Raw genomic sequence first — 25,933 nt, 5'->3', positions numbered from 1 at the left:
CCCGCTTCTATGCTGGTTTTCCGGCATCTTCGTGGTATAGATGAACACTATAACCTTTGTGTTCTCTATTTTTAAATTCTTTCTATTCTTTCTCCTCCCCCCCCCCCCAGGCCCCGTTGTGGGTCGTTTGACCTGTGCCCTGGTGGGCTAATTCCCGTAAAAAAAAATTTTTTTCAATGTCATATTAGCCACTTCAGCTTACTAGCCGATTGAGCGGTCTAACCTATTAATACAGAAATGTACTGTATACTGTACTATTTCTTTTATCACTACTATTCTTTCTTCTCACTTTAAAGGAAATATCCTTAGACTAGTATTTATGATACTTTTAAATTAAAATATATATAATATAAATTATATATTTTTTTATATACGTAATAGTTTTCTTGTTCACTATCTTTTTAAAGGCAATATTCCATTATATCTTGGTTAGCATATTTTTCACGTATTTAGGCAAGTAGTATTAATTATTTGCGTATGTAAAACATCAATATCGATAATGTCACTGTCCTCAAAAATCAGCTAGAAAGTATTTGAGTTATCATTACTTTTCTTTGTTGATTTGAATATTGTGGAGATATCTGGCAGGAGTTGTTGAGGATGCCAAGTACCTTTATATAAAATTATTAATGGATTATTGGCAAAACCGCAAAGAACATAGTGACAAAATTTACACCATTTAAGATAATTAATAATATTTTAAGGTAATCTGGTCATTTTAGGGCGTTTCAGAAATAAATTTAGGGTAAAAAATATTCCCTCATAGAAATTCTTTACTCAATGTATCAGTGACTCGCCGTCCTGTGTGTTGAGAGGAGGTGTACGTTGGTGTTCTTTAGCAGTCGTGAATGGCGCATTAAGATTATATATATATATATACAGTATATATATTTTTTATGTGGTAAATGTCGGTGTTGGAGCTTAGACTTCAGATATATACCATCAGCTTGTTGGAACATTCTGACATCTCTCATCAGGTCACGGCGTTTTATTTAAACGGTAAGGCTACGTTAAATAACACCCTAAAAATAAGGTAAATGTGTAAATAACATGTCGCCTTTTTATGTCTTTGTAAGTGTCAAACTAGTGTGTAGTAACTTTCACTAAGTGGATTAGTTTTCATTTCCGCCAAAAAATAAACATTTGATAATGCCGTTTCAAGCTGGCCAGTATCCACAATGACCTGCCGTGTAACACACCTTAAGACCTTGCGGAAGTAAATTGTTGTATGATAGCATGAAGTGTGGGCAAGGATGTTGCTTCGGCGAGGTGACAACCAAAAGTGGCATACAAAACGTTCAACCAAGAACAAGCCTTATCGGGCTGAATTTAATCGTAACAGTAATTCATGTGGATAATATAGTCATGTATAAAAGATAAGGTTACGTATCAGAAAAATTTCCCTGCGTTTGAGGAATCACTGTTCGACACAGTGCTGACCCACATTATATTCTCAGAAGAGGGTATAAGAAATAAATTGTCAAAGCTAAATTTTTTTTAGGAGTCCCCAGCCCTGAGATGGTTGTATACCAGAGAGCTTAGAGAGTTGTGTAACGAGCTTACTGAACCCCTGGATGAGCGAAAGGTCCCCAGTTACTGGAAAAGGACTCAAGTGAGTCCTACATTCAAGCCGGGCGATCTTTACTCTACGAATAATTATAGAACGGTGAGCCTGGCCAGCTTAGTGTATAAAGTACAACCTAGGCTTGTAAAGGACTGCCAAGTGCCAACACGACTTTATGCCGGGACGCTCCGGTTTGACGCGTACTCACGGCACTGGATGTTAGGACTCGAATTCTGGAACAGGGTAGTAATATGGAGAACAGATTTTGTCAAAAGCTTTCGACAGTGTAACCCCCATGGAAGGCTGAGAATTAAACTAGAAGGGTACGAGATCCTAGGAAGTGTCCTCGCGTGGACTGGAGACTTTCTTCATAACCGCAAGCAGTGTGTCTGATTAAAAGCGAGAAATCGTCAGGTGTACCCGTGACAAGCGGGGTATCACAGGGAAGTGTGTACTGGTCTCGTTGTTTGTTTCATAAATGACAGACCGCAAGATATACACACCCCCATACAAATGTTTGTGGACGATGCCAAGTTATTCGGGGAAATTAAGAACCAAACAGGCTGTGAATAGCTACAGAAAGATCTCTAGTCAGCTTGGTCCCCGGAACAGATGTTCCATTTCTGTTGATGGAGTTTTTATGGAAGAGACTCAAATTGTTATGACGCCAGTTGTACTATATCCAAGTCAGTCAATTATATGATCGTAAGGTGAATTTGGATCACCATAAGATTAACCACAGCTGAATTTGACCTTAGGGTTATACACCCTTAAGCTAACCTAACCTAATCCCCCAGGCAGTATCAGGGTGTTTAATCGTTAGGTGAAAGAAGTTGGAGGGCTAATCTTTAAGTGCTCTTAGGTTTTGTTATGCCATTAGTTTATCCCTTGTTGATTTGAACAAACGTATCAGTGATCAATACAGTTGATCCAAATTTTCTATAAAATAAATGGTGGACACATATGAAGATTATTTGCCTTTAATGAAAGTGTGAAAATGAGGAAATCTAAAAAAAAATAAAATAAATTCTTCACTTGGCATGTATGTCTTACAGCTTCGTAATTTAGATTTGATATTTAGTTTCATTTATGCACAAGATATGTGCGTCATTTGAAACCTTACACGAAGAAGGCAATTTCCTATTGTGATGAGTCACTAAAGTACGTTTCTCACCAAAAGTGTAGGGAAACCTAGTTGCGAAAGCTAGAGGGTGCCTCTCACAGCGTGGTAATGAATCTTCGTTTCTGTGTGAAGAAAGTGATATATACAGTATTTATGGCGAGATACAGTGTGAAAACTCCAGTCGTCTTGATGAGAAAACTAACAGCGGGAGCAGGTCTTCTTCAAATGACTGGCACGTCAGTAGGCTACTGTCAGTGAACGTCGTCAGCTGAGCATGATGACCACAACACCAGTTACACTCAGTTTCCCACGCCTGCGTTGAGCTATGTGACTGAGTGTTATTGCCACTTTCTTCTTGACAAGTGTGTGTTTGTTTACGCTGTAGTTATTGTAAAGTTCGTACTGGAGACAATACAATGCACACATCTCTCCTTGTTATCTATTTACATATATTTGTAATACCAAGACCTGCTCCTCTTACCTCACATCTTAATTTTGCGTTTCCAGTCAGTAATAATGGTCTCATCTGTTCAATGTCATGCACGAATACATTCGAAAGGGGAGTCTGTTTATGGGGTATTATTGTCCGCAAGAGCCAGCTGTTGAGTCGCCCGTTGGTCTAGTCACTACTGACTCACTAGCAGACTAACTTCTCGTGACATGAACCTGGTTTCGTAGAAGGTTAGTAACAATATCATGCCGACTGTAATAACATTCTTGTAGGAAAAATAGGTCGAAGGAACAATATTCTGATAACATGAAGATTAGGCACCCGTGGTTATTTCACCAGGAAGGGTTAAATTAGTGTTCGGGTGTTTAATCGGGTAAAATAAGCTGGGGTGCCTAATATTCACGTGACTAATATTCTGGTTAAATAATTAACACGGTAGTAAAGATTAATTTTTTAAATAACACTATCCCCGAGGTAACAAATTGCTCAGTAGTATCAACTGCCTTCATCGTAACAATGCTTCAGCAGTTACCTTAGTGTAATTGTAATAGCAAGCACTTTCATCTCTCATGGTTGTAGATTATTTTTCTCCAGTCCTGGGTTTAATTTTGTATTCCATCTTCTGTAGTGAAGATGGGAGACAATGACTCGGCAACACTAGAGTAGATAGTGTTATGGCTGTATGATGGGGTTCCCTGGAATTTGCGAAATGGGTTATACAGTAAATCTCTCCCCTTTTTCGTCCGCTCCGACTAGTGGCAATATTCTCACTTGCGTGAACGAAAACCACAGCCCAGGAGAAACAACGTCTTTATTCGCCTAAGATGGTGCGCATATCTTCTCAGGGGCGGATCCAGGAATATCAAAAGGGGGGGGTCCAAAAAGTTTTGGATGGGGGAAAATTGCGAGTCCATCCAGTTGGGGGGTGCTGTAAGCCGCCCTTATTTTTTTTTAATCTGACCAATATCATGGGCATTTTGAGGCCATTTTGAAGCCACGTGCACTTGATATTAGGAGATATTCTGATGTAAATAGTAATTACGGTTAACTATACCATACAAAAAATGTCTGAGTACAATACTATACATTAAAGAAAAAGCATTGGTGTTTTATGAAGAAAATGGGAGATCCGGGCTCCCAGGATCCCCCCTAGATCCTCCCCTGAGAGAAGTCATCGCCCAATCTAACATAATGTATGATTCAAATGGAAGATTGTAATTCTTGTTAATACACTTGGTCGCACAGATCCAGCCATTTTGTCTAGCTGGGTGCCTGGGACTCGGGAGAAACTAGTCACTGTTTACCCTCGGCCACTCGTTAACATAATTGTTGATCGGTGGTTGACGTACTGGTTTTCCCGTCTGGAAGAGAAATTTGGTGATGTTGCATATAATGATGACGCTCTGTGTATGGTTATGACGTCGAACAATGGCGATATGTAGGGTGGCGGTGAGTGGTTAGTTTTCCTAGTTCATTATATCCTCTTTTAATGTATGGCAAACTGAAATTAGAAAAGAACAACAATATCATAGTTTAATAGAGTAGGCTAAAGTAAGGATCATTCATTCGCGCTCGCTCTTTACCAATTTTCTGTTGTGATTTCTTTCATCATATGCCGACCAGTGTCAGATGTGACAGTGCAGACACGTTTGCAGCAGACACAAAAAACTGCAAGAGCATGACTGGACTGCTTTCGTGCAGAATCCCCAAAGCTCGTCACAGCGACACTACGTGACTCATGGTACTGCAGCGAAGCCACTACAGTGCACACAAGCTTGTCGATTTCTTTGGTGGGGATTTTAAAATATGGTTGATGCCGTCGTGAAGAATTAATGGTACACACACCACTTAGGAGAGAAAACATCACATAATTAGGGAAATCGCTTTTTTTACGAAAGTTTTGAAAGTAGCACAAGATATTTCTTTTTCTTTCTTTTTTTCCTTTTTTTTTGCTCGAAACTGAACGAACCGCTGCATTAGCTGTAGACAGTCGATGTTTCATAAATGGCATGCCTGACGTTGTACACTTCTTCTTACAAATGTTTGCCGATGACGCCAAGTTATTTCGGGAAATCAAGAACCAAGCAGACTGTGAAGAACTGCGGAAGGATCTCTGTGAGCTCCAAGAATAGTCAAAGAAGTGGCTGCTGAGATTCAATGTTGAAGTGTAAGAGGATGCACCTGGGGCGTACCAATGGTAAGGAGGTGTATCATATGTCCCAACGGGATGAAGAAACTGCACTAGTTGAGACTGTATGTGAGAAGAACCTAGGTGTGCATGTTGACAATAAGCTGAAGTTCTCGGGCCATTGCGAGAAGAAGGTAAATTAGGCAAATGAATTATTGGGTCTTATAAGAAGGTCGTTCAGATATCTAGAGCTAGACGGTCCGTCCCTCGTAACGATCTTCAAGAGTGAAGTGCTTCCCCATCTGGAGTATTGTCACCCCGTCTGGTCCCCGAGATATGCTAGGGACTGTCAGTTGGTTGAAAATGTTCAAAGTAGGGCCACCAGACTGGTGCCTGCACTTCGACACCTCTACCCTGAGAGATTGGAGCGCCTGAACTTGCCTAGCGCATACTACAGACGGGCATGGGGCGACCTAATTGAGGTATATAAGCATCTCAAGGGGCACTACTCAGTTGAGTGTCCTTACTTAGAGCTGGCGGACGCTCGCCCTACAAGGGATCACAGCTCAAGATTGAAGAAGCCGCAAACTTTTTCGGAGTGAGAGTTGTGAACTCTTGGAACAATCTGCCAGAAAGTGTTGCGACGGCATCGAGTGTGAGTTCTTTCAAGACCAGATTTGAACAACACTGGAGCAGGTTCAGGTACATTCAGGAGCCGGTGCATGCCCAGTACCTGCCAACAGTGCGTAACAGATGTGTAACCGATCGGCCAAGCGGCTAACGAGCCGATCAGTGGTAAAGATAAAAAAGTAAAAGTTGACAGTTAACAATTAGATTTCCGATATCATCTATTTGTAGATTGTTTACATGATTGATCTTACTGACAAGTCTTAAAGTTCAGACCTGCAGTACATTGTGCAGATGGAATGAGATGTCAGACAAGCTAACCTGAGTTGAATACGTTGCCATGTCCCTGCTGGTGTTGAATGCACCCGTGTAAGCACCGGGAAGATAAACGTTGAAACTTGCTGTTATCTACAGAGTCTGGTTAGCATGAAAAGTTAGGTATAGTTTAATGAACAGTGAAAGCTCTTGTATTTTCTCTTATGCAATGAGATTGTGAGGGATTATCTGAGGTTCCAAAAATTTCTCTTGTATCTGGGGATACGAAGGTGCATCTAGGTTATGTAGAATTTCAACGCTATTTTTATTCCATTATGAATTGCATGTTTGTGTTGAGGTTCCAGATATATTTTCACATTACCAGTTATGGGGAATATTAAACGTTTGTAATTGTCTGAAAATCCGTGATCAGGACTTGTGTATGTACGGAAAAACAGTTGATCGATAAAAAAAATTAGCTGGAAGATGTAAGCTATGTCGGTATATTTATATAATGCAGATGGTAAGTACAGTACTGTATACTGTAGATGGCTGTCATGGTGTGGGTGTTATCTAGGCTGGGTTAGTTTGTAAAGAGGATGTAAAGTTACCCGGCTGGAAATATTAATATAGCTAAAAGGGTAAGCTGTTTGAAGAAGAGTAAGACAGAGGTTGTAGCGTGGGTGGGTGGCAAGAAAAGGCAGCCACAACTTTCTCCAGCAACCAAGAGTCCAGCCAAGTCTCTAATCCTTGGGTCCGGCTCCTCCAGGGTCAACATTACTTAGCTGCCCACTTTGTTTCTTCTAGTTGATGGCGTCAGGCTATTATATCAAGATCATTAGCTAATACAGTATCATTGTTAATAAGCGTCCACCAAAATAACAGTATCACTGATGTTATTATTATTGTTAGTAGTAGTAGTAGTAGACAAATAGTAGTAGTAATACAAGTTTGTATTGCTATCATTATCACACCATCATTATTCTTACCTCTATTACCACCAGCATTAGAAAGGAGGGGGACTAAAGTTGTAAACAAACAGGAAGCGGGGTAGTGTTTACTTGATATAATGGAGGAGACAAGTGGCGGTATGGAGGTCCTCACTTCCTTTTCTTGTTTGTACTTATATTATTATTATATAGTTATTGTCATTGTTTTTATTTTTATTTATTATTATTATTAGTAGTAGTAGTATTATTATTATTTACTTCCTGAGCACGGCAATTTACATTCCGATCACAATACAGTAATTCACCTTGGCTACGATGATTTACCTCAAGTACGATAACTTTCGTTACGATGGCTTGGACTTGAGTCCCCGCGGGAGGGAGATGCAGGGGAAAGGTGGGCGTGCGAGGTCGAAGGTTAGTGATCTCCGGGAGCACTGACAATGGTGGTTGGTGGTGCAGGTAGGGGTTACAGCGGTAAATATCAAATTACAGAGTTTGTACTATGGATTTTCCTCGTAGCTGAACGTGTAATAAGGTCACAACTATCTGGTTGATTAAACTTCACAAAATCACCCGAAAATAACATTAAAATTACAGAGATTATACTGCACCTTATCTTTGTCTCCTACCTAGTGTTAAGTGAAGGTATCTCGTCAGACAGCATAATTTTGATGCTATTTCTAAGCGCTGCTTTTGTGCTTTAGCTTAAATTGACCAGTCAGGTGCATTCTACAACTTTAGTTAATTAAGAGGAATTCATATCATCCGAACCTCTGTGAATCCGGGAACTGGGCTCGGATTCGTAAAGAGTATTCGTGCTTTCGGTTTTCTCCCAATGACGTCATATGTGAACAAACTTACAGAATATAACCCGCGCGGTAACGGCATATGTACAGTAGATATTTTTTTTTCGCGTTCTCTGACCTGCAATATACGATAGCCTAAATCCATTTTGTAATCAGTAATATCTGTATAATATTGCATGGCATTATTTTTGTTACTGTTATTAAATTTTTGGGCCGTATGTCAATATATCAATAAACATTATTTCAAAACAACTACCAACACGAAGGAAGTACCTATGCGAAAGTGAATTTTTAATGGTCGATTATGGAAGCACCTCATCACTTGTTATGTACTATAAAACGCTCCCCAATTCCACAGGGAAAGTTGTATGATTGGTATAATAGAACCTGATAACATCATTGTGTGTGAAGTGTTATAATGAAATCGTTGTCTGTCTGACTGTATTTTTTTCTCTCGCTCTCTGTTATTCCTGCAAAAGCCGCGAACAGTGCCATGCATTCCGTACACCCTGCAATAACAAACTAGCGGAAGCTACAGTACGCCATACGAAACTGCTCTCCTGCCTTCCACTCCTCTCTCACCTACTTTCCCTTCCCTCTACTTACCTTTCCCTCTCCCTTACAATTCAGTTTTTTATGTACCTTCCCTTCCCTCCGTCTACCCCTTCTCACTGCCCCAACATGTCACGAGATAGAAAATGGGAAATACTTTCACCCCTCCCCAAACATCCGTCAGGGTTACAAGGTGTCTGCCTCCCTCAACACTCTCCTTCCTCCTCTGTTTAATCGCACCTTAATTCCCTCCTCTCTGTTGTTGTATTGTATTCTCTCCCTTTTCCATCTTTCTTGTACCACATCTAACTCTTTTTCTGTACATACTTTAGTTGTGGAAGGACGCCAAGTCACCAACACCTCTTCTTTCCCACTCTTCCTCCCTTCCTCCTCTTAAGTCTTCTCCCTCGGGTCCCTCCCTCTTTTTTTCCTCTTCTTCCCTCTCTCTCCATCTCTCTATTCTACCCTCTCCCTTCCCTTCCTCATTTTCACCTTCCTTTCCCATCCCTTCCCTTCCCTTCCTCACCTCACCTTCCACCCTTGCACAACAGCTGCCAGGTGTGAACGCCGCCACAGAAGGAGAAAGTCATCCTCTTTATGACTCGTTTTCTATCATGCGTCAGCGAAGCACTACCCACCAGCTGACTGACTGACTGACTAACTGACTAATACTATGACTTTATCAGTAGTACGCGAACGTTTGGCGTGGAATTATCAACGAGTGTTATTTTTATATTCTATTTCACGTAAACATCATAATGTATGTTGTTGGAGCTTTCTACTGTTCCTGAGTTAATAGCAAGGGTGTGCCAGGGAACAACAAACCTTTTTTTTTTCTTATTCTGTATAGACTATCAGCATGTATCATCATCGTTTGTGATTTTATTTTTTCGTGAGGGTATTGTTTAAGTCTTCTATGTCACCACGATAGTCTCTTCCTGTCATTGCGTTAACTTTGGGTGTTTACTGGTTGGAGACGCTTTTTTGGGGGGAACCAAAAACCTGTGCCTAACTCTACAATAACCTTCCCTTCTTCATTAGGTTCGTGTCTTTTCCCAAGTTTTATAAATAGAAGGATATTCATTCATTTAAAAATCGTCAAACAAATTCACAATATTTCAGTACACTCATAAACAATTATTAGTAACGACATTAACAAAGTAACAAAGAACAGACCAGCTGCCTGAACGACTCGTAAGCGGATAAGTGATGGATTGATAAAATAAAACAGCATGTTCATCCAAATCAAGGATAATCATATTGAACAGTTTCTTATCCTTTGAGATGTTTGGATTATTTCAACTTTGATCTTTAAATTATATTAATTTGGTCTTCGTGTTTTAAGTTGTTTTGTATGCTGGTGTGTCATTGTTCACCGCAGTGTTCATGCGGCGATTTCATGATTGGGTCAAATGCGCCTCCCCCCTCCTCCCCCTACCCAAGGCTTCAATTTAAACGATAAATGTTTATACGTTCATGATTTCCCCCAACTAAACATGTGAAATCGCAGCTAACGGCCTCACTTACCACGACACAAAGCTGACAAAAAATGCACTGAGACTACCGTACGTAAAGAAATTTTCTCGTCTCCAGGTAATATATCTTAAAATATATTGTCTAAAATATACTGTCTCAAAAATATACTCTCAAGTTTTATTTTGTCAGTCTAAAAATATGCTGTGTATGTAAGTTTATTTATCTGTAAACATATTTGTATTAATTTCATCACACAACGACATTAATTTATCCCGTTTATTTAATAATTTAAATGAACATACTGTAGTCACAGAACTTCGATGCCCAGGCTTTCTTAAACCCTCTCTAGGTCACCATCTCAAACTTTTACTCAACAAAAACTCGATATTTTGTGTAGAAACTTAGGGCGGCTGTGTTGAGGATATTGAACTGTGTCATTCTTAATACCCGACGAACACCCCAACTTTCACTCCCACAAGGTCGCATCTGTGAGTAAAATAATTCCCACCAGGAAACTTGCTTCGAGACTCCTCCAAAGCTTCGAAAAGTGCAGAGTTCCATGTGTTATAGGCGATATTGCTGAAAAAAGATCAGGGCAAGGTCATCGTAAATGGCGTCGTACACCCCACGACTGTTCTTGAATACGGCCTTAGTTAGTTACACATGTGTCTGTCTCCGGTTACACAAAGTTTTGAGGTTTACACAGTTAATATTTATCGTAATTGAAGATGTAAGAATGTACCTAATTGGTTGACTTAAGATAAAAACCCAATAGTATTATCCAAAAAATAACACCAGAAATACCCTGACTAGATATGTTTACTTACCAGAAGGTGGGAGACGAAAATTTAGGCATGTTAGTTTTGTTTGGTGCTTTGTGACTGTTGTTAAAACTTTGCTCAGATAATAACTATTGTGACTCCGGCCTCTGGGTAGCGATTCAAGAAATCTTATTAGTGAAAATTGTTTATTAAAAGGTTGATGATCATAATTATGAGCCCCAATCCTCAAACCTAACCTAACCTAACCAATACCTGAACGCAACCTGGGAGGGGTTAGGTTACGTTAGATTAGGTTAGCGGGTTTAACGTTAGGTGTTTAACCATAGAATGCCAGACGAACGTTTGCTCCTCATCCTTCCACTCTATAGTAATGGGCATATAAAAGCTACGCCAGGCAAACGTTCGCCTTCTGCAGTATGAGTGCAGATTTAGATATGAAAATATACGTAATTTGAGTTAGAGAGAGCTTTCAGCACACACACATACACATATTCTCTTTATCTTGAACAAATAAAAAAATAATAATAATTCAACAATGGCCCACCATCCACTACTGAATGAAACCACACAGCTCCGTCACAAACCTGTCATCTTAGACACACTTCCTCAAGAAAGTTTTCTCGTCTCCTGTGATAAAGTTTAGAAAGTTTTGAGGCGACAATACAATACGTGAGGGATATTACCTGTGATTCTGGGCGTGTGGGAGGGGGTGGAGGAAACCAGTCTCTCTCTCATTTCATTTCATCTTCACCCCCTCTCCTCCTCCACCTCATTACATCTTCATCTCCTCATAACCCCCTCCCTTCCCCTCCCCTCCCCCACCTCACCCCCTTTCATCGTCACTCTCTCACAGTCCCTCTCCCCCTCCATAACTCAGTTCACAGCAACATAACTTACGAGTGAAAGTCAAAAGACATGAGCCGAAAGCGGTGAAACTTTCGAGACTTGACCATCCGGCGCGGCACACACACACACGCATACTTTTCTCATCAAATCGAGAAAAAAATCGTTCATAACTCCAGATTTTCATTTTGTTAAAGAAGAGCAATATCTGTCCATATAAGTTCATGGGTTCGGTGTGGGAGATTTATAATTGACCGATATTGATAACTACTCAGTTACGTAGATTTTTTATTTATTTTGTAATGATTTAGGCACCATTCGTCTTCTTTGTTTATGGTGAATGTCCCAATCAAAACTGACGATTACAATGCTTATGTTATTAGCCACTTAATATATTTAAAAAAAATGTATTTCGCGAGATCAGTAGGGATCACAAGATCATTTTAGTCTCCTTCCAGATGCGGCTCCTGGCAGTATATCTCCCATTCTCTCTGGTGGTGGTCGTCGTCACGATTTCTGTCAGCGACTCTGATGAGAGGCACACAGAGCTAACATCTCGAAGTGGTTTCATTTCAGATAAAGACTTATCTCAACGGTAAGTATCTTCCTGTAATCTTAATAGTGTACTGGCCAAATGTTCAAGTTAGCTCTTGCATTTTATTTCTTATATATTTGATCCTTACCGGTATGTATCTTTTAATACATAAAATGATTATCTGGTTCAGCAACATGGACAAAATTAATTTAACATTTATCTTACTGTATTTATCTAATGGCCACCCACTAGAGGTGGCCATATCGAGGGAAGGAGGCAAGAAGGCCAGTAGCCTGTGTAGGATCCTTCCATTGTTCTAATGTTCTTAATAGTTTTGTCTGGTCTAGAGCTATATGCGGTACTGTAATCGATTCCACAGCTTGAGCTGGTAGACTTTTCTATAGGTCTACTAGCCTCTGTGTAAAGAGGTATTTCCTTATGCTCTTTTTGCATGAGAACTTTGCGAACTTGAAATTATATCCCCTTGTGTTGGTGCGCATTATGATGCAAACTGACTAAATCAAACTTTATTTATTGGTCTTTATTAATATTTTGGAGTAGGTTAGGTTTTTATGGTCTGCTTCTGAAGAAGTTTTCGTTTTTTCCTTATCTCCCTCTCACCAGCTTTGTGTTTTATATAAAACTAAACTGAACATAAATATTTCTTTGGTAGAGTATTGAAATCATTTGTTAATTGAATGAAAGGTTTTTCCAGTGTGAGTTTACATCTAATAAACTTAATACCTGTACTGTATTTCAGAACTCTTCGACATGTTGGCTCCACATTTAATGACATTCAGGTAAGTGAGGTCCGAATTTTATTTCAATGCGTTTATATTAATTTATTTTCAGTGATTCAATTGCTTCCTATTTGTACAGTCACATCTCAGATTTTCATTTTAACATCTTGGTAGTGTTTATGAATCTCATATTAAATTGTTGACCATCAAACCTGATGCACGTAAAAAAAATTGAATATGTCATTGTGTAATTGAAATTTTTTGTATCTGCGAAAATAGTACGGGCTGTTAATAGCCAAACATGTTACAGTTTATGGAGTCAGAAACCTTTGTTCTTAAGTGTTTTATCAGTGTTTAAACGTTTACGTCTTTATACCCCATGTACAAATATAACCTTAGGAAGATATTCATCTTATTATATAGTCTAGCTATTTTATAAATACTGTACGTATAAGTTCCCTATTTCAAGATATTGTCAACTCAAGTACTTTTTTGTTTGTAAAATATTGAACAAGGAGAGAACAGAAGTGTAAAATCCATATTTATTCATTGAGTCGTCCCCCACCAAGTACTGTACAGTACTGTACATCATCTACTTTACAACACATGTTACGACGATGTTTTCCTTCATATCCTCATAATAAATTGACATCTTTTTCTCACAGGCTGACCCAATGTTGTTTAACATCGCTAATCGGATGAGAAACGGTGTTTCCAATGTGATGTAGTGTTTCTTGCAAAAATACCTAAGGGGTCACATCAGAGTTGTGACAATACTGTTTCCTAGGATATATGTGTGTGTGTGTGTGTGTGTGTGTGTGTGTGTGTGTGTGTGTGTGTGTGTGTGTGTGTGTGTGTGTGTGTGTGTGTGTGTGTGTGTGTGTGTGTGTGTGTGTGTGCGTGTGTGCGTGTGTGCGTGCGTGCGTGCCCTGTATAAAGATGTTCATATTATTTTATATGCCTACAAATCAAAATGTGATATGAATACTTCATGAATTTGTGACTTTGCCACTGCCTATACCTGTGATATTGTTGCTCCACAGGAGGGATCCCCAGCCACCACGCCGTCCACAACCACCACCACCCAACCCCAGGACACAACACATCATCCACCATCATTCAGCACACCGGTTAGTACTGGTGTCATAGCTATGTCTAGTGTACAGCCTGTCTTGTCATTGCTGTTTTTACTTTACTTTTATCCTCTTCGCCACTGATCGGCTCATTAGCCACTTGGGCGGTCGGTCACGTCTCCGTTATGCACTGTTGGCAGATACTGGGCATGCACTGGCTCCTGAACATATCTGAACCTGCTTCAATGTTGGTAAAGTCTGGTCTTGAATGGGCTCACACTCGGTGCCGTCACATCGCTCTCTGGCAGGTTGTTCCAAAAGTTGAAAATTCTCACTCCGAAAAGGTTTGGTCTCACAGTCTTCTGGATTTGTGTCTTCTTCAACCTTGAGCTGTGACCCCTTGTCGGGCGGACGTCTGCCAGCTCCAGGTATGTACATTTGATCGAGTAGTGCCCTTTGAGATGTTTATACATTTCAATTACATCGGTAGCTAGGTAGTTGCAGGCGTTCTAATCTCTCTGGGTAACTGAGGTTCCATAGAGCAGGCACCAGTCTGGCGGCCCTCCTTTGGACATTTTCAATTAATTGACAGTCTCTAGCATGCTTCAGAGACCAGGCGAGGTGACAGTACTCCAGACGGGGGACTCACCTCACTCTTGAAGAGCGTGACGAGCGACGGACCATCCAGATGTCTAAACGACCTTCTTATAAGTGGACAAAATAACCTTAAACTTGTCTTTGCTGAGATCTGGACTAAATGTTATTAGTATTGTACTGTACTGCATACTGATTGATATGTTGTAACATTAAAATCTGCTTAATAATCAATAAAATTTGTCCTTAATGGTATTTGTACAAAAATCAGTTGTAAGTATATAGTACAGTATATTAATTGGTATACTTCTACTATAACACTACACTGTGTATAGAGTAGCATGTAAATTAGACATACATTACTGCATACCATACTGTAATTTGTATTGATATTAATCTTATGATTAAATTAAACAGATTTTAGGTCAATCTGCTGAGGGTACGTTGAGTTCCTCTTTAGGGACTAGACATAAAATTTGCCTTAGTACGATGTGCTGTTGTCTAAGTAAGTACATTAGTATGTGTGTGGTGCATTATGACCATTTTTATGCATATTGATGAAACTGCTTATCTCACTTCTTGGAGTTAAACAGAAGTTTACAGTTGAACATCGGCATCATGTATGCCTCTCACTATTGTGTCCTGGGTTCAATCCAGAATCAGATGTTAAAATGATGCCTTGTATGACCCTACTGAATTTTGCATGTTTTCGCTGGACACTCAGGTGTCCTCCTGTTGTAACACTAGTCTCAAAGAAGAGGCTTTCACTAGCCCTCTTGGAAGACCCGTTACCATAGTTGTAAGGTTAAGGTATATTTCACAGACATGAAATATATATTGTACATATACTGTACGATACTTTAGAAGCAGGTTATTGGTCAATGAGGATGAATTGTCTTACATGTCACGTCAAGATTCAAAATGGTTGATGCACTAATGGGAATAGAAAATGATGCCAAATAAGTAGTATTCCTTTATAAAGTTGAAAAGTTTAACACTACCCTGTATATGGTTCTAATAACTTAACCAGTCCTGTTTAAAACATGTTACCCAAAAGTTATTATTCTGAAATAATAGTTGATTTACATTCATCATACCTTTACATTTCTAATTTAATGAATACAGATAATTGAAAATTTTTAAATTTATGCATGGGAATTATGAGACTCATTTCTTGTGCCTTTCATGAGAACTGTAATACAATATTCCTTTATACCTCATACCCATATAATCTTTCCTAACACTCACCTAACTTACAGGAAATAGACCGAGCAGACAACCTTTCCTTCTTCCTGGATGATACACCTGATGAAGACGAAAACTTTCTGACAGAGTTGGAGAACTATTCTCTTGAGTACAAGCCATCCAAGGACCAGGTGGATAGGGAGGTTTGGTTAGGTTCACCTATAGATCGTCAACACCACAACCGAGGTAGACGTCCAAATTTCACTCTGTTCCAGGACCCATCTCAGCCTGGTGGACCAAGAAGACAATCTCTACGTTTTCAACAGCAGCTGCATCAGCACCAACAACAACACGAGGAGCAGGAGCTTAGGAGGCAGCTGAAAGAACAGCTTCGAGAGCAATTGGAGCAGCAGCCTCGTGAGCAGTTCACACCACCCACACACCCAGATATCAGCCTCATTCCTTTACAGGCCGTGGAGGTGAGACAGGCTATGGTACATCGATACTGTAATACCAGTTTCTTCCTCAATTATTTTATTAATTCAGTAGCTAAAGCAGATGGGCCATGATACAGTGATATAATAATGCAGATGTGTCCCACAAATTGTATGCCTTAATTACAGTAACAAGGTTAGTAGAGTGCAGTAATCATTATAATAAAGTTATTATGTACACTATAGCAGTAAAAAGATACAATAATAGGGGTTATTTTGTGCAACGTGTATCAGAAACTTTATTCATGCACAAGCCTCTCAACCATCTACTACTGTATTGAGTTACCTATCTGATTTTTGCCTTATCTTGCAGGAAGACAATGGAGGTAATGGTGTAATGGGGGAGAAGTTCCCTCCCTACACTGAAGTCTTTCCTCCCTTCCCTCCACATGCTCTTCCTGCCTCCACGCCATCCCCTGTCCCTCAAGCTCCCCCAAAGCGCCATATTTCTCAAGCCATACAAGCTCCTTCAAGGCCCCAGGTCTTCCAAAGTCAGCAGGGTACTCAAAGACCACAGATTCCCCAGCCACAACAAGTTTTCCAACAACCTCTAAATTCGCACCTTTTCAAAGTTCAACAGGATACCCAAAGTTTCCAGAATCCACAAATTTCTCAGGCTCCTCCAAATCACCGTCTCCAAGTTTCCCAACATCCACAAAGTGTCCAACATCCTCCTAGTCCCCAGATTCTTCAAGCTCCACAGAGACTCCAAGCCCCTCCAAAATCTCAGATCTCCCAAGCTCCACGTGATCCCCAGGCTCTGCGACTTCTGGGGGAATTTCGACCTCCGCAAGCTCTCTCAGATGCACCCCAGGAATTTCAGACTGCTCAAGCTCCCCAGGCTGTGCTAGCTCATCACATCTCTCCACCTCTCCTGAGTCTCCAGGCTCCACAGACGCCTCAAGCTCTTCAGGTGATCCCAGCACCCAAGATCCCTCCCCTATTCTTTGGCTCACAAGGGGCTCACTCTGTCCAGGTGACCCATATTCACCCAGCACCTCAAGTAAACCACATTACTCAAGTTACAAAAGTGCTCAAACCTTTTTCTGGTTCACAAGGGGAAATTCACATTACTCCAGCCACAAAGGTTTCCCAAAGTGTATTTGAATCTCAAGTGTCCCAACTTGCTCCAATCCAACAGATAGTCCATCTTGCCCCATCCCTTCAGGTGTTCCAGAATGTTCAAGAACCCCAAGTGCCCCAGACTATTACATCTGCACATGCACAACAGAGTGTTCCAGGAATACAGGTGCCCCAGATTGCCTCACTACAACGGGTTCAGCAAGGTGCCCCAGAACTAGAAGTGCTCCAACTTAGCCCTGCCCCACAGACACCCCAAATTATCCCACCTGCACAAATTCAGCAAATTGTAACCCCTACACAGATTCAGCCTATTGCTGCACCCACACCAATTCAACAAATTGCCACAGACCAACATGTGCCCCAAACTTTCCCCACCAAGGAGGTATTTCAGGTTTTCCATGAAGCACAGATATTCCCAGTTACCCCAGCCCCACATGTTCCCCAGACTGCCTCAGTGCTACATGTAACTGAAATTTCCCCTGCCCTTCAGGTGTCCCCAGGGGTCCAAGAAGCACAGGTACCTGATAATACTCAGGTGACACCCAGACCCAGGCTTCCTGTGGACTTCAATGAACCTAACCTTCCCACGGGGGGCCCCGAAGTCAAGTTCCCTACAGGCGCTCATGGACCAAGGTTTCCTACAGGCCCCCATGGACCCAGGTTCCCAACAGGCCCCCACACTTCCAGGATACCCCAAGGCCATAGGGCACCCCCTAGACGGCCACACCCAGGAGGTGGTCCTCCCCAGAGAGTGACAGGCAGAAGACCTCCCCAACGACCATTGGTGAGATGATTTTTGTATGTCACTGTGTCTCTCTATCTGGTTAATGTTATCTTTGTTTGCATATTACTAAATAGCAGCTCAATATGACTGATAATGATTGCGTGTATGTCTAAGATAATTTATATTTACTGTATACAATGGGTTCTTGTTATTCCTAAGGGTTCTATTCTTAAAAGTCCATATACAGTACTGTATAATGACTACAGTATACGAAAAACAAAGTAATTTTTCCCATATAAGTCAATATAATACATGGGATTCGGTTTCTAGCTGGTCAGGTTGGGTTATATGTGTTGGTTAGTCTGTAATAAAAAAACACAAAGATACACTCAATATATAAGTTGTTATTGGATATGGTCATTATATTGGATCGTATGTAAACAGTGTATCATATATTATAAACTGTAGTAAATGTCTGGATTTAATGGACTAACGGCATTAATGGACATCCCTTCTCTTTTATTATTTCATGAAAATTTTCCTGTAGTACTGTACAGTATTTGTAAAGATATAACTAAGTATGGCATACAAATAACAAACTTTTGGTGGTAAAAACTTTTATACGTATAACTGTATAGCAATTGTACAAATAACGAGGACACTGTGGAGTGTCACATACCGGTAGTTCCACTTACTGACACATTCTTTCCCAGATATCTGGAACACACACACACACACACACACACACACACACACACACACACACATAATCCATCTCTACTTACGTACATAATCCATCTCTACTCAGGCACCACCAGTTCGGGACCTCACCCACCCTGAAAGGCCGCGACCAACACCACCCAGACCAGGGCTGCGACAGGCACGGGGACGAGCCAATCTGCTGCCAAACAGACCTTCCTCTTCTCATACCCGTGTCCACTCATCCCCCTTGTCTACAGGTGATGTGCTAACTCATAGGATGGATAAGGGTCACATGGAGGTGAAGAGTAATGTTTCAACTCCTAACAAGAATGAGATTCAAGTGGGAGCACATGACATTAGCTTCCCCTCTACTTATTCAATCCCAGATTTAAACGCTAATATCCCAGAGAGATCAGATTCATTAAAGGTTTCTCTAGGAAATAAAAACAATATTCAAAAGGACCCAACAAGACGCCTCCAGCAGGGAGGCATGAAAGGTAGGCGTCCAGGTGTTGTAGAAGTGTTGAGGAAAAAACTTCCGCAGTCTCTGAATCTGAGTGAAACGGGACATACCGTTCAGAAGAGGCTGAGGAAGCTGGTAGGGAGTGCAGCGACAAGGGCCTCCCTAATGGGTAAGGTCACTGGGGAAGTGCTGGGGGCTGGTGTGGTGGCTGTTGGACATGCTAAGGATGCACTTATCCAGGTGAGATGAATAAATTGATGTTTCATTCAACTCGCATCCTAGTGTTTGTCTTATTGCATGTCTTAGCATTTGTCATACTGCGTATCCTAGCATGTGTTGTGCTGCAAGTATTATCTTACTGCATGTCCTAGCAAGTGTTGTACTGCATGCACTAGCATTTTTACTTTTACTTAGCATTTGTCTTACTGCATTCGTGGTAGGTTTTATGACTTACTGATTATCTCACACACACACACCTCATCCCATACTATATGCACCAGACACAAACCTTAAGATAAATTTGCCAGTGTGGAACACTTCCCTCATGAGGGAGGTTCTTCCTTCCCATAAACCAAAGTCTCAGTCCTTACCTGGTCATCCTTAAGGTAATAGAAAGAACCATGCACATGAAACTTATCTTTCACACTGAGAAACATAAATTAATCTTGGACACATAGTCTGTATTTATGTCTAGATCATTGCACTGCAGCTCTCTATCTATAATCACTCACAGCTTATACTGTTGTACTTTGGTCTAGATAATCTTGATGATTGAATGAAGTTACAGTAATTATTAAGATCAGGATCATCTCATCAAATGTCCTTTATTTGGTTGTCTGTATTTTGCTTATTTAGTCTATTCTTTTTTTTCCACCTACAATGTATTTTTTGGTTCAGATAACTATCAACAACCACTTTCCAGTTACCTCAAGGGTACCCTGCAAGTCAAATTTTGTTCCAACTACTTTTCTTTTATGCATCAATGACCTGCTAGTACCCAAAATCATATGAGTTCTCAATGGGAAATAACATACCGGTAATTAGATTGATTTATAAATGAAAATCCCAGCACCACAGTTATGAATTCTTTGTACAGTATTTAAAAATGAAACTGGTAGATGAACTGGAAATATATTTAATTAATGAATAACTGGGTATCCCTCTTTTGAGAGCCTGGCCCACCCCTCTTCCTGTGAATTGCTTGTTCTGGTTACAGTATTTTAAAGTAGGTGGATCATACTTCAAGCCTCAGCACCTCGTTTCAACACTCTTCTGTTGTTTTGTTCAGCACAAGAGGAATGTATCTTATTTTTTTATATTTAGTGTATTTAATGAATTTTGATATTTATAATGTTACACTACCAGTAAGCCTGTAAATACACACACACACACACACACACACACACACACATACACACACACACACATACACACACACACACTTAAACATTACACCTAAATTTACCTACGAATGTGTAAATGTTTGGAAAGAACACACTTTTTGCATCCCCTTCTCATTTGTTATGATAGAAGAATTTACAAGACATGTTTATCTACATAACTGTGTTAAAATCTTGCCTAATAGAATGAGTAGTTGTGATGTCATTAGTGATGTTGTTACAACTTGTAGTGACACCATCACAAGTCACTTGCCGCTGAGATAAATCTTTTAGTCTGATGTCAGGATGTAATTTTCTGAGTGGTCCATCACTGGCTGGTATCTGCAAGGATGATGTCATAGAGTACCAAAGTTAACAGAGATGACATCACTACCAGTACATCAGATGTGGGGATCATATTTTTAAGAATTACTTGTTGTATTATTTAAAGGTTGGTCTTAATCCGTCCAGCTCAATACACACCTGAATTAATATCATTACACATCCCTCTAAAGTTTCCAGCAGTAATAAATTTTACATAAGAAAAAAATTGTTTGATCAGATAATTTTATAAAATTCTGTTGCGCTGTGAATCACTTACTTGGAACTGATCAGCCATTCACCACTACGCATGTTATTTTCATGAATATGACCACCTTTTATTCCTCTAAATTTTTTGTCAGCATGACTGATTTTATTAAAATTATAATTCATTGGCTTCTTGGATCAATTTGCTTACTAACTCTATTGTAAATTTGCAGAAATCCTTGGTTTCCCATAAGGCTAGGTGCAAAACCCCATACATAAACCTAACCACATCCAGTACATAACCTCACCTAAGAAAGTACTTCCTTTATAACCCAGCCTTTTTTCACCTTTACCTAACCTAACCTAATCCTTGATGGAAAGTTTGTATATTTTTGTACCTAGCCTTGCGACAAACTACTGTACTAACCCGCTTGCTGTTTTGAATTCTGCATTGTGGACAGGCGATGTCTAAACCAGTTGGTAGTCCTAGGGCCTATGAGACTCACACCTACGCCAGTGGCCTCCAGCTCACCGTTCCCCATGAAGACCACGTCAAGCACCACAGGGTAGGTTGTTGTTGAAGAGGTACTTTTTCATGTTGGTCCTCATTGGGTAACCCTTCATCTCATCAGGCAGGTCTTTGCCAGGTAGGTAATTTTATTAGTAGGTCCTCATCACGTTAAGTTGTAGTTAAGGTAGGCTCTTGTCAGGGTCCTCACTAGATCACAGAGGTTAGTTGTGTCCTGGGACAAAGCAAACCTGCAGTTGATTGTCATGTGTCATAAGTGTTAAAAAATTATATAAGGTTGAAATTGTTAAATTGAGAAGCTTGGTTCAGTATTTATTCCACCCTGATGGACTTGTGTCATGATTTGTTGTCTGTCATTATGTGGCCATCTGTTATCTCTCATTAGTTAGACATGATCACTTATTTGGCCACAAACCCTTCCCTTGGATGGTCCTCTTTCAAATTTGTGTCTAGTACGGGTATCTGCTATCCCTGGGCCTCATCTTTTGTCTTGAATAAGAGTACAGTACTTCTTGTCTACATTAAGCTGATTTACTAAATGCATGATATAACTTATGATCTACACAGAAAATTTAAAGATGGAGACGAAAGAGTTTTTGTGGTTAAGTGAAAATACAAACTTGTGTACAAGATTAATAGAAATTTAAACTTCTTATAGGTTACCTGTCCTAATGCCTGCCATGCACTAGTTGTGAAAGTCAATCTGAAAAATCTCTGCAGCTTCACATCACCCATTGTTTAAACAGGTTCATGGTGTAGGTTTCTAATGATTTTCAATATTGTTATTTGTATTAGTGTGTAATCATTGTTTTCTTCCAGCATTGTGTTAAGCGTGATATATCTCCTTAGATAATTACTGTATAAGGTCTGCATCTTGATTTCATGCTGAGCCACACAGAGTAAAGGCTGGATAGACTTGGGAGATCTGTAGAATTTGGTAAAAAATGCAATTAGTGGATAATGGAGATGATTTCAGGTTAATGTGTGGTCATACATGAATGGCTTGATATGCTTTAATAATACTATTAGCCAAACTACTGTACTATGCGATCATTAGGAAAGAAAATTTGTTCTTTATTTTTCTTTGGGGGATGATGCTGTTATAAAGTAATTATGAGAATCCATTTTTTAATAATTGGCTGCAGACTAACTTAGATTGGTTAGCATGATGTTTTTCACTCAGGCGTGTTGTACTTCTGTTGTAAACTTACTGTACGGTATTGACATTTAGATATTTCTCATTGTTAGCTGTGTACTGCAGTTTGTAGGAATTTGTTAACATATATATATACTTTTTGCAGTTTGGCGTGCGTTTCAATTGGTCTTCGACCCCTCCAGGAGGTCTGCTTCCCGTAGTCGGCATGGGCATTGACTCTAACGTGATGACCAAGTCTCTCCCTTCTGGCAGTTATGTGCCCCCTGCTTTGCTAGGCCCCTACACCCACTCTGACAGTTACCATTTCAATCCCCTCACCTACAATAATCATCCACCCAACTACCATGGGTCTCCTCCTTTCCACCAAGGGGGCCCTCCACATCCACCTATCCACCATGGAGGTCCTCATCTTCCACCCAACTACCATGGGTCTCCTCCTTTCCACCAGAGGGGCCCTCCACACCCACCTATCCACCACGGAGGTCCTCCTCTTCCACCCAACCACCAAGGGTCTCCTTTCCACCAAGGGGGTCCTCCACACCCACCTATCCACCATGGAGGTCCTCCTCTTCCACCCAACCACCAAGGGTCTCCTTTCCACCAAGGGGGTCCTCCACACCATGGAGGTCTTCTGCATCCACCCATCCACCAGGGGGGCCCTCCCTATCCTCCTATCCATGAAGGAAATCGTCGACATCCACCTGTCCATCATGGGGGTCGTCTACACTCATCTTTTCACCAAGGTAGACCAGCCAATCTGCCTATAATCAACAAAGACCACTTACCGAATGTCAACAATGGCCGCCTCGAATCCACTGATCATGGTGACAATAGCTTTACTGACAACCCATACTTCACCTCACATCAGGAGGAAGATCTGGAGTACCTACCAGACCTTGGCCATGACTACCCAGGTAAAACTGGCCAATTTCACCGTTCCAGTTCCAATAGACCTTGTTGGAATGGTAGATGGGTTCGTCCTCCTGTCACTCAGGTCTTTCAATATGGTCCTCATTCCTACCCTCCTTGTGCTCCAAGGACTCACATCCCCCCCCATCACCGACCTAGACTAAGCCATAATCGTAACAACCCCCATCACCACCAAAACAACAACAAACACAATAACCAATTCCAAAATAACACCCACAACACCCTTAATCAAGATTATCCAAAACAAGTCAAAGATATCAAAGATATCATAAAATATCCTTCACATCCTAGAGACCAAAGATCAAAAGATGATCCAAAAAATGAATCGGTTTTCTTGAACTTAAGACCAGATGGAATAGACATCGAGGCTGAGTTGAATCCCTACAGAAGTATGGATGAATTGAGACGAGCCATCTCTCAGAAAGAGGAGGAATTTACCATCCTTGATATCATTAGCCGAGAGAACCAAGAGCTTTACTTTGACCAAGTTATTATTACTGGCGGTGACGAAGAACACAAATTTTAAAAAACAATTCTCCTCATGTTGATGTAACCACACACACATGTTGCCACTTTAAAAAACCGTTACTTACATAACTGAAAAGACATTGGGGTTGAACCTTAAAGAATAAGTCTTCTGTATTCCTTACGTGTTGTAAGAGGTAACTTAGAAGGTGCAAGAATATGCTCTGAGATTCTTGACCATGCACCTCTTCAACCTCAGTAAGCTAGATATGGTAGATATTGGTAATTTCCCTCTTCACCTGCTCACTCTTAATTATTATTGTCGAACATTTCTCGTACAGTACTCTGTTCATACTCTCATAATGTGTAAATTTCCCATTTTACATATTTCCATAAGCTCAGCAAAGTTCTTCTCGTCTTACTTGACTCTAGTCTTACTTATAGTACTCTTGTGTTTGTTGGAAGGTTTAGTTGGAAGGAAGGATGAATGGTGCAGAATGTCTTCGAGCAGTGGTTCTTAACCTCTTGAAATCCAAATAAACAAACTCAGTACAAATGTAATATTTATAGAAGTTCAATTTTATTTCATCTGGAATTAATGGGAGGGTTGGCATTGCTTCTTCTCCACAAGCAATTCAATTCTTGGTGAGATTGAAGAGGATACTGCATGTCATTTTCAACAATCAACCTGCTTTGACACTTAGTTTTCACTGTAACAAACCTGCCTCACAAAGGTAGGCGGAAGAAAAAAGAACACTCACTTGCAGTGCAATACTAAATGTATTTAAGATTTAGTTTAATGAATGGCAAATTTTCCTTGCCCTACACTGCCATGCCATTATTTTTTTTTAAATACTGTACGTACAAAATTATTTCAATGAAAATACATTACTACTGTATACTGTATTTAGTCTGAGTCAGAAGAATGTTCAATCCTTTGCGTCCCCTGAAAATTTGAAACACCCCTCAGGTTAAGAACCATTGTGTTAGAATATCGTACATATATTTTATTTTCTGTGTTGATCCTCCTTGTAATTAATTTTTTACTTACTCTGGTGTGTCATGGAATATTCAGTCACGATATACAGGTATACATCTCTTGGTCTGTTACTGAAACGTTTAGTAAAAATAAGCTATCATTTATTTCTGTAATTTCGTACAGAAGTTAAACAGTCTCCTATTTTTTACGTCATCCTCTCTTACCATTTGCTGATCTCTTTATCAGTGAGTAAGAAATTTAGTAAAAAATACCAAATAGTATAGTAATGAGTGTAACGTTGTGGGAAATTATCATAAGTGACAGATTGAGAGCATGACTATTGAAAGATGTATTGTTCATGATTTCATTGAGCTTTATTGTATTTTTGATGACCTGCAACAGGTACAAAATTCGTTGTTGACTTATTGTTTTATTTTGTTGAGTTGGTCATGGGAATTCCATGGGTGTGTTGAATTGTTCTGTTTATACCCATGTACAACACTTAGTTAAATATGTGTCGGACATTTCATAGCGGAATCGTTACAAGATAATAATACAGATGAAAAATTACAAGTTCCAATCAAATTTCATGAAGCTTAAGTCAAACTTTGACGATAAATAAGTTCGACCATTGCAATACCTGTACAATGGGCTTCAAAGTTAGCATGATACTGTTTTTAGAACTTGTGTATGTATATGTGTGAACCTAAAAACCAACTTTATGCCAACTTTAAACCTCGTGGACTGGCTTTTAATTAAACATGCAAAAATTCATGGGTTTCAAATGTGGCAGGCCACTAGGCACACTATAAATATC

General features: G+C 40.1%; 2 protein-coding genes across 6 annotated transcripts in view; both read left to right on the top strand.

The window, feature by feature from the left end:
* The window catches only part of LOC121858716 (histone acetyltransferase KAT6A-like), a 48,495-nt gene extending 36,373 nt beyond the window's left edge, over positions 1 to 12,122 (top strand). The window contains exon 20 of one of the 2 annotated variants that reach the window (XR_006087495.1): positions 12,016 to 12,122. The gene's annotated coding sequence lies outside the window, so the exon portion shown is untranslated. The remainder of the gene's footprint in view (positions 1 to 12,015) is intronic. The other variant, XR_006087492.1, reaches the window with a different exon arrangement.
* LOC121858714 (trithorax group protein osa-like) lies at positions 783 to 25,658 on the top strand. 4 transcript variants are annotated; one of them, XM_042355315.1, is made up of 10 exons: positions 789 to 999; positions 12,005 to 12,152; positions 12,853 to 12,892; positions 13,876 to 13,962; positions 15,759 to 16,163; positions 16,492 to 17,091; positions 17,752 to 18,045; positions 18,794 to 19,390; positions 21,519 to 21,623; positions 22,888 to 25,658. In XM_042355315.1, the coding sequence occupies exons 1-10, from the start codon at positions 906 to 908 to the stop codon at positions 24,196 to 24,198; spliced, it is 3,681 nt and encodes a 1,226-aa protein (XP_042211249.1). In that variant the 5' UTR covers positions 789 to 905; the 3' UTR covers positions 24,199 to 25,658. The 4 variants fall into 4 exon arrangements, with proteins under 4 accessions (XP_042211250.1, XP_042211248.1, XP_042211247.1 ...); XM_042355314.1 differs by having other exon boundaries at positions 788 to 999; positions 15,960 to 16,163; positions 16,492 to 18,045; XM_042355313.1 differs by having other exon boundaries at positions 788 to 999; positions 16,492 to 18,045.
* Positions 25,659 to 25,933: the final 275 nt, after the last annotated feature.

This window comes from Homarus americanus, unplaced genomic scaffold (assembly GCF_018991925.1).
Source record: "Homarus americanus isolate GMGI-L3 unplaced genomic scaffold, GMGI_Hamer_2.0 scaffold74, whole genome shotgun sequence".
NCBI classification, from domain to species: domain Eukaryota; kingdom Metazoa; phylum Arthropoda; class Malacostraca; order Decapoda; family Nephropidae; genus Homarus; species Homarus americanus.
The sequence above is the reverse complement of the archived record's forward strand: the minus strand, read 5'-3'. Positions and strand labels throughout refer to the sequence as shown.

Bases quoted from the DNA above. Each gene is read 5' to 3' on its own strand.
- LOC121858714 (XM_042355313.1), top strand. From the start codon at position 906: ATGTCGGTGTTGGAGCTTAGACTTCAGATATATACCATCAGCTTGTTG. The intron at 1,000-12,004 runs GTAAGGCTACGT...AGATCATTTTAG, and splicing joins CACGGCGTTTTATTTAAACG to TCTCCTTCCAGATGCGGCTC. The intron at 12,893-13,875 runs GTAAGTGAGGTC...GTTGCTCCACAG, and splicing joins CCACATTTAATGACATTCAG to GAGGGATCCCCAGCCACCAC.